This window comes from Triticum dicoccoides, chromosome 5A, assembly GCF_002162155.2.
Source record: "Triticum dicoccoides isolate Atlit2015 ecotype Zavitan chromosome 5A, WEW_v2.0, whole genome shotgun sequence".
NCBI classification, from domain to species: Eukaryota; Viridiplantae; Streptophyta; class Magnoliopsida; order Poales; family Poaceae; genus Triticum; species Triticum dicoccoides.
This window is the reverse complement of record NC_041388.1, coordinates 566679899-566688549: the sequence shown is the minus strand read 5'-3', so window position 1 is coordinate 566688549 and position 8651 is coordinate 566679899. Positions and strand designations below refer to the sequence as shown.

At 53.0% G+C, this 8651-nt stretch overlaps 2 protein-coding genes across 2 annotated transcripts; one reads left to right on the top strand and one right to left on the bottom strand.

Annotated features, from left to right (window-relative positions):
* The first annotated feature begins 536 nt into the window (after positions 1-536).
* LOC119302875 lies at positions 537-2819 on the top strand. Its single transcript, XM_037579922.1, has 5 exons — positions 537-1022; positions 1142-1834; positions 1976-2055; positions 2135-2206; positions 2323-2819. Exons 1-5 carry the CDS (start codon positions 705-707, stop codon positions 2600-2602), a joined length of 1443 nt encoding a protein of 480 aa, XP_037435819.1. The 5' UTR covers positions 537-704; the 3' UTR covers positions 2603-2819.
* Positions 2820-2959: 140 nt separating this feature from the next.
* Positions 2960-4416, bottom strand: LOC119302877. Its single transcript, XM_037579924.1, has 4 exons — positions 4307-4416; positions 4084-4136; positions 3354-3522; positions 2960-3247 (listed from the first exon to the last, which is right to left on the bottom strand). The coding sequence occupies exons 3-4, from the start codon at positions 3519-3521 to the stop codon at positions 3173-3175; spliced, it is 243 nt and encodes an 80-aa protein (XP_037435821.1). The 5' UTR covers position 3522; positions 4084-4136; positions 4307-4416; the 3' UTR covers positions 2960-3172.
* Between the last annotated feature and the right edge of the window lie 4235 nt (positions 4417-8651).

Below are 8651 nucleotides of genomic sequence, written 5' to 3'. Positions count from 1 at the left end.
CATCGGCCGGCCAGCGCTACTGCGCGCCGCCCCGCCCTCCCCTCGACCTCCCCTCACCGTCATTGCTGGCCGCCGCCCGTCCATCCCTCTAAGCCCCGTTGCACCAATGGAGAACTCCGACGATCCGATGCACCCCTCACCCCTAAGATAGATAATGCGGCTATTACTTCACCCTAAGATAGATGGTGGGGTGGGGCTGACTCTTCCGGCGAGGTCCGGCCAACAGGGAAGGAAGGAGGAGAAAAGTGACTGACGCGAAAAAGAATTTCAAGCACATGAGAAATAGCAAATCCGCTTTTTACATACACAAAACGAGTAGTGGCATATATCATCGGATTGACAAAAAACACTTAACATCCCAGTTAGTAAACACAAGAAACTTGGCAAGTAGAGTATGACATCAGTGTCAATAGGCATTTCAAAGCATTTCTCTTTGTGTGTGGGCACCACAGGCAGCCAGATTCAGCCGATCCGTCTCAACGGCTAGTTCCTCCGTCCCCCCCAACCGTTGGGGATGCGGCCAACGCCCAAACAAAATCCCCCGTCCCCCCTCCCTCCCTCACCACATCCTCCTTCTCCCTCTTCACCTCCGATCTCTCTCCCTCGCGAGCACGCTCCCCTGCTCACGCCCCCGACGCCACACCACAGCTCGCCGGCGCGGCAAGCAACCAACCGAGCGAGCTCCTTCGCTCTGCGCCGCGGCGATGGGGTACACGTACACGCCCACGTACTACTCGGGCCTGCAGGAGACCATCGCGTCCGTCTGCAAGTCCATCTTCAGCCGCCCCGGCAAGCGCCTCACCGCCGACCAGGCCGCCGCGCGCCGCCACGCCGACGCGCTCAAGTGGCAGCAGGACTCCTTCCACCGCATCCTCCACCTCTCCGCGCTCCACCGCGAGGGCATCGTCCCCGCCGCCGACGTCCACGCCTTCCGCGCATCCCTCCTCGCCGCCCTCTCCGCGCCGCCGCAGGGCCCCGCCGACCACCCGCCCATCCTCCGCGACAAGCTCCTCTTCCTCCAGGTGCCCACCGCCTCTCCCCCTCCCCGTCATCCTTCGCTTCCCCGCTCCCATTATCGAGCCGCGATTCTTGGCTAAGAAATTTGTACTGATCTTTGCTCCGTTCGTTCTTGGGAGCGCAGGAGCTGCTCCGCGCCAAGTGCGTCTCGCCGGCCGAGTACAACGCCGCCAAGAGGTCCCTCGTGCAGCGCCTCGCCGCGCTCGGCGTCGTCGTCGACTGCCCCGACGCGGACGATGCCGGCGGCGTGCCGGCGACCAGGTCCTCCGCGGAAGAGTGGTCGGAGATCGACCTCCAGGACCCACCGCCGTCGCCCTCCGCCGAGAAGCCCAAGCACAAGGCCTTCATCTCGCCATGGAAGAGCCGAGGCAAGAAGGAGCAGGAGCGGCCGCCGCTGGCCCAGGTGGACCAGAACAACCACGCTTCAGTCCTCATGGCCGAGATCCCGCCGTCAGAGGCGACGCCCGCCGGGAAGGCCGACAAGGGGAAGAGGAGGCACCTGACGGCCATGTTCCACGGCAGCGGCTGCGGCGAGAACAAGGAGCCTGCGGCGGCGGTGGAGGGATCCGCCGATGAGAAAGGCAAGAAGAAGAGCTCTTGGGGGTTCAATGGGCTCAAGAAGTGGAAGAAGTCAGGCGCCGGTGGCAATGAGGATGCCCCTGCCGGCGGCGACTCCGCCCCGCCGCGATCTTCATACAGTGAGTGCCGCCTTGAGGCGAGCCCCGCCCCGGATGCCAAGAGGGCCAAGAAGAAGCTTCATGCTGCTGCAGCTGCTGCCGCCGGCGATGTCTCTTCTTCCGATTTGGCGAATGATAAGGTACTGCAAATCCTTGGCCATTCTGAATTTGTGTATAGCAATATGCAGACAACAGCATTGCCATTGAGCAAATCAACATCATTTGTGATTGCCAGTACAAAATTGAATTTTGAGCCTCTGTATTTGAACCTTGTACTGAAGGTTTTGGTGGAGGAGACAAAGAAGGAGCTCTCAAGGATTCAGGCCGAGCTATCATCGACGAATCGGAACCTCAACTTCTCGTAAATCTCGAAAACTCTTCTTGTTCTAATTGCAACACTGGTTTGATGTGCTAAAACGAGTGTTCTTGGCTTTGCGCAGGGATCAACAGATTGAGGCCATCTCAACAAAGCTCCCACTAGACAAGTCTGACCTCAAGACATTCTTCCCAAAGTACATAAAAACACTCAAACAAGCATTCCTCATCATTCCTCAACAATCAAGCAACCATTCCCCATTCAGATTGAACATTTTTTCGCGATTCTTATTGGCATTACTGGTTTTTGCAGGGCATGGTGTGACCAGAACGGGGAAGGCGTGATCGACGCCGCGCAAAAGGAGTTCAAGGGGCACGTCGAGGAGATGGAGAAGCAGAGGGGGGAGGAGGACATCGCCGGCGGTGACGAGGGCTGGGCGGCTGCTTTTGATGAGGACAACTTCAACCCCAGGGCCTTCTCAGATGCCAAGGGGAAGAAAGTCCAGGAGAGCCTTGACAGTGAGCATTTCACCAACCCTTTCTATGATGAGAAGAAGAACAGCAACCCATTCTGGAGCCAAAGCTACAACTGATCAGCCTGTTGTGTGAGAAAAGCAGCGTGTCTTGTATCTTCTTGCTAATATGTGTTGTAGTACTTGCGATGGTTCAATTGTTATATTGGACCTGGGCTAATTTGTGTTGTGTTTTAAGATGTGACAAGCTGTATCTGGTTGAAGTTTGTATTGATGAGAATTCAGGCATTCCGGTGTTGAGCACGAACTAATAATAGTTTCAGTGGAAAGTACTGTAGATCAGCGGCTCTTCTGACTTGCAAACACCATCATTGCAATTGGGCGAATCAATAGTACCTTGCTAGTAGAGATCCTGATACTCCAGCCAAGTTATGTAATCAATCAATCCGTTTCGTGCACACTCTTGTCTCAAAAACAAAACAATAAAGGAAGCAGCAGCAAAGTGCGTATCATATCAGGAGGAGAAGGTATCGATATTATGCTGATGCCTTACAAGTCTGACATCCAAAATTGATTCAAACTAAACCATTGTCTAAAGTCTACTGCTCATTCAGCAAAGCTACTTGGAAGATTATTGCTGTCCGGACATAAGAGATAGAAAGGATAACGATGGTCTCGGTTCCACCGAAACTAGTGGAACTTGTCGCGCCCGAGCCTCTGAAGATGGTAATTGATGGTCTTGGCCGCGTTCTTCGGCCTCCCCTTCTGCAATCAAGCCACAAGTAACATTAGGAAAAGCGTTAGAATGGATGGCTTAATGCTTTCAAGTGAAAGCAAGAACATTCAGAGAACTAGAAGAGTGAATCATAACCTGAGCCTGGGTACAGGTGATCAAGAGCTCCTTCTGCCTCGTGCACTTTTCATCGATCTGCTTGTTCAAGGCGAGGCAGTTGAGGAAGGCCGTCATCTCCATCATGCAAGGCTTAACGATGCCGCCAAACTTCTTTGGGTTTATGTACAACCCAGCTTTCCGACCCATCCTGCCATATCACTTACAAGTGTGAGTTTCTATGCAATAGCAAAGGCTGGCTACTGACAATCAGTACTCTAAGTCCATAACAAATGCCCACAGGAGCAATACAATAAACAGGCAATGCGAGAGAAATGAATCATCTGAACCGAACATCTGGGGAAAAGAGCAGAGCAGAGCATATGGATGATGTTTTACTAGCTAGTGTAGCGCAGGAGCAACAGAGTTCCTCCAACAACCGTGAACTGCGGAATTTTCTTTGAAAGAGAGGAAACATTGTGGCACCACCTAATCTGGGAGAAACCGAGTTCCCTGAATAACTATGAAGCGTGAAATTTTGCTTCAAAGAAACAGAGTAGGTTACTATATGCTACGCAAAGATGCACTGAATTTGTTGGCGATCACGGCATCGTCTAAGGAACAAACAAGTCATCAGACTAAAAGAGCAGCGTGTGGTGAAACGACTTTATGCTGAAACGAGCAATGCGTCGAACAGGTTGTGTGCGTGCGCCCGGAGCAGGGGCGGATCTGGTCGCAGAAAATCACAACACATGGATGGTATTTCCGTTACCTTTCCTTGATCTGACCGCCGCTGCAGATTCACCACGCCGAACTGGAGCCAACCTGCGATAACGGGAGGGAAATGGTTAGGATTTTAGGCCTTGCTGTTCTAGGGTGGGTCAGAGGAGAGAGGCGAGGGAGGCGCCACGGAGGAGAGGGAGGGGGGACGGGATGGGGTGGGGGTGGCGGGAGGGAGCACAGGTGGGGGAAGATGCGAACGGGGCGAAGCTTACCTGCGCCGTCGTCGGGTCGCCGAGGTTTCTCCGCCGCCGTGCCGCTCTCCCGCACCGCACGGACCTCCTCCTGACTTGGAGAAAAAGATGTACTGCTAGCGAGGGAAGAGAGCCAAGGCCCAAGTGGCGAGGGTATGTATGTTTGGGTTTGAGGCCCAAGCTAGCCCTACCCAGCAGCATTTTTGCCTAGCCCATGCAATATGGTCTATAACCCCTCAAAAAAAATGCAGTATGGTCTATTTGTTTTTCCTGTCCATGAGTCATCTTTTTTTTTTTATTAATGAACTTCTTTCCCCTCAAAAATAAACAGCTAAATGAACTTCTCAGAAAAAGACTAAATGAACTAAAGTCGTACATTTTCCAAGAAAAAACTATAAATTATAAATTACTAGTGAGTCATTGGGAAGCAATTTTGGTTAAAATCGAGGGCGTGAGCATAAACCTTCGGAATGTCGCTTGGACGTCCAAACGTAGGGTATTCCACCAAGCCAATGTGAATTCCTCAAATATGCCTAGTTCATTCATCCAAGTGGGACACAAGGTGTGGAGGTTCTAGCAGAGAAGGCGGAGAAGGAGCTCGGCTTCTCATTAGTCTCAAAAACTCTTCTTGGAAGGTGGTTTTTTTTTTTGAAACAAGGCAAAAGACTTGCCATTTTCATTGATTAAGAAGAAGGTTTAGACATAGCCGCGGGGCGGCAAAAACGAAAAGGTCTACTCTCGCGACATAACAATACTAAGCTGCTTCGCTCCTGCCAAAGTCCAAAGATGAGCCTCCTCCTTGATTTTCGCAATAACAATAGAGGTCGGAGCGGAGACATTCTGAAAAATTCTTGCATTGCGCTCCTTCCAAATTTCCCATGAGACAAGCATCATCAAGGAGGCGGTGGCCTTCCTGTGGTCACCTCCCCCACTAACCGCCTTAAGCCACCAATCTTTAACTGAGTCTTCATGACGCCAAAGCATTGGTGATGAGTCAAGGATGCCAAGCCAAGTGCAAATTTCAGTCCAAATCCGGACAGTGAACCTACATTGGGATAGGAGATGAGTAGCAGATTCTTGCACTTGCTTGCAGAGAGGGCACAAATTACAGTTTGGCCAACCTCGGCGCAGCAAACGATCGGCTGTCCAAACACGATTCTGGAAGATCAACCAAGCAAAAAATTTACACTTCGGAGGAGCCCACATCTTCCAGATTGTAGCATTCATTGGGCAAAATGAGAGACCGACAAACTGCACCATGTAAGCCGAGGAGGCGGAGTACTCGCCACTGTTGGTGAACTTCCAAGATATTGTGTCTTGGCTACCCTGGTTGAGGTTTACATCCGCAAGCATCTCCCAAAGTGTTGCAAATTGTTGAATATGGTCCAAGGTTAGCCCCTGCCGAGTGTCAATTTGGCGGACCCAAAGGTTGTTGTCAAGAGCTTTCCTGACCAAGAACGTTTTCTTTTTTGACAGCTCAAAAATCTTTGGTGCAATATCTTTAGGCCGGAGGCCGTCCAACCATGGAGATTCCCAAAACTTAGCTTTGTTTCCATCTCCAATGCACACCCGTGTAGCAGCCGCGAAGAGATCTTTATCGTTGCTAGTGCAAGGTGTTCCAGAGCCAGACCAAGTCTTAGGTGGTTCATCCCATTCGTGCCACAGCCAACGCAAACGCAGGGCGGTTGCAAATTTTTGGAGGTTGAGCACTCCCAGTCCACCATAAATCTTGGGCTTGTAGACGAGATCCCAATTAACCTTACATTTTCCGCCGGTCACCTTATCACAGCCCGCCCAAAGGTAGGCACGTCGCAGGCTATCGATCTTCTTCATCACTTCAACCGGAAGATCTAGAGGCGTGAGGTGGTAAATGGCAATGGCAGTGAGCACGGCCTTGGCCAAAATAATGCGCCCCGGTGTAGCCACATGCATCGCCGACCAAGGCGGAAGCTTGCCTGCCACCTTGTCCTCCAAATACTGAAAGTGGATGCGCTTTAGTCTTGTGACCGACAACGGAAGACCAAGATATCGCATGGGGAAAGTAGTACGGACTGCCGGGAAGGCCTGTAGTATGTTGTCGAGGTCGATGTTTCCACAGCGAATGGGCGCCACAAGGCTTTTGGCGCAGTTGGTGACCAGGCCAGTAACCTCCCCAAAGGAGCTCAAAGTCGAAGCCAAGTAGTGAATATCATCCTTGATCGGCGCCACAAAGATAGCAGCATCATCCGCATACAAGGATGCACGGATGGGCCGACCACGAAGAGGATGCAACAAGCCTTGCTCGGTAGCCTTGGCGAGGATGTGGTGGAGCGGATCAATAGCAAGGACAAAGAGCAGAGGGGAGAGAGGATCCCCTTGTCGAAGACCGCAGCCATGCTTAATTGGATCACCAGCAACACCATTTAACAAAACTCTAGATGAGGCCGTGGATAGGAGGGCGGAGACCCAATCTCGAAACCGGCTCGGAGACTGGTGGTGACGAAGCAAGTCCATCAAATAATCCCATCTCACAGAGTCAGAAGGTGGTTTTTACCTCTTGTTTCAAGATCACGAGTTAAGAAAAGAGTGTTCTGCTAACAAAAGAATAGTGTTCTTGGCTTTGCATGGGTCAACGCATCGAGGCTGTCTCAGCAAAGCTTATAGCGGATAGGTCTAACCTCAAGACATCCTTCCTCCCAGAGTATATAAAAGATAACCAAACAAGACTTGCACATTTCAGACTGAACATCATATCAGCGCCTTCTCCCAGCCTCAGCCAGACGCAAGGAAGAAAAAGTTCAAGAGAGTTTTGACAGATGACAGCAACCCGTTCTAGAGCCAAAGCTGCAACTAATGCAGGGTGCATGTTACTCGGCCTTCTGAACTACTCCCCCCGTCCCATAATACAAGAACAATTTTGAAACTAACAGCCTGCATACACCCTGCATTAGTTACATATAATACACCTGCATTAGCTGTAGCTTCGGCTCTAGATTCTTATATTTGCTTTCAAGATGTAACAAATTGTATTTGGTTAAAAGCATAATTGATGGTCAATCATTTGGCGCTCAAAACAGTTTCGGGATCACTAGAATGCGACAATTGTGCCCAAAACTATGGAAACAGTTTAACTAATACTACCTCTGTTTCTAATTGTAAGACGTTTTGGCAGTTTAAGAGCTGCCAAAACTTCTTGTTGAGTATATGGTGTACGTGTATATGTGTGTGTAGGGTCTACCTCCTGTATTCCTTGTATAGTTGAGGTTGTGGCCCACCTTTGTACTTATATATACGTGCCTGGTGCACCGATCAATACATTGCGATTGCACAGCCCATAACCTATCTCTCTGCATGGTATCTATCGCAGCAAGGTCCTAACCCTAGCCGCCGCCGCCGTCACCAGCCGCCGCCGCCGCTGCCCTACCCTCGGCCGCCGCCGCCGCCCTGGTAACCGCCGCCGCCGCCCACCCGCCCTGCTCGCCGCCGCCGCCGCCTCCTGTCCCGAGGCCGCCGCCGCCGCCGCCTAACACCGCTTCCGCCTCCTACCCGCGCCGCCCCTCTCTCCCTCCTCCCAAACCCGATCATCGCCGCCACCATGAGCTCCTCCTCCTCCACCGTCTCCAACCCGTTCGCCGGTCCCGATGTCACCCTCGTCCGCGACCTCAACATTCATGAGCGCGTCCCGGTCAAGCTTGACCACACCACCGCCTCCTACTCCGCGTGGAAGCGGTACTTTTCGCTCGTGTTCCGTGAGTACCTCCTTCACGGCCACGTGGATGGCACCGTGGACTCCGCGCTCATGATCCACGACGAGGAGTGGATGATCCTCGACGCCACCATCATCCGCTGGTTCTACCTCACCATCTCCAGCGACATCTTCCACACCGTGGTGAACGACGACGACGACGCCCATGCGGTCTGGACCAAGCTCAACGGCCTCTTCACCGACAATCGGCTGCAGCGCAAGGTCCTCCTCTATGGTGAGTTTTACGGGTGCCAGCAACTTGACTCGTCCATCGATGATTTTTGCATGCGCCTCAAGAAGCTCGCCGATGAGCTCCGTGATCTGGGGGAGAAGATCGGCGACGAGCTCCTCATCAGCACCCTCTCCGGCGGCCTCAACGAGGACTTCGGGAACGCCGCCTCCAACCTCACCCTCATCCCGGAGCCCACCTTTGGCAAGGTGGTCGCGTACCTCAAGCTAGAGGAACGCCGGATGCGGGCAGCCAGGACGCGCGCGACCCACACCGCCCTTGTTGTCGGCACCCGCGGGGGTTCGGCCCCGCCACCGCCCCGCCCGACGCCGCCCCAGCCGGTGCCACCCGGCTTCCCGCCCGCCCCACCCGCCCCCTTCCCGCCGCCCCAACCGGCGGCCAATGGGGGAGGC

Bases quoted from the DNA above. Each gene is read 5' to 3' on its own strand.
- LOC119302875 (XM_037579922.1), top strand. From the start codon at position 705: ATGGGGTACACGTACACGCCCACGTACTACTCGGGCCTGCAGGAGACC. The intron at 1,023-1,141 runs GTGCCCACCGCC...TTGGGAGCGCAG, and splicing joins ACAAGCTCCTCTTCCTCCAG to GAGCTGCTCCGCGCCAAGTG. The intron at 2,207-2,322 runs GTACATAAAAAC...TGGTTTTTGCAG, and splicing joins CTCAAGACATTCTTCCCAAA to GGCATGGTGTGACCAGAACG.
- LOC119302877 (XM_037579924.1), bottom strand. From the start codon at position 3,521: ATGGGTCGGAAAGCTGGGTTGTACATAAACCCAAAGAAGTTTGGCGGC. The intron at 3,248-3,353 runs GTTATGATTCAC...GCTTGATTGCAG, and splicing joins TCACCTGTACCCAGGCTCAG to AAGGGGAGGCCGAAGAACGC.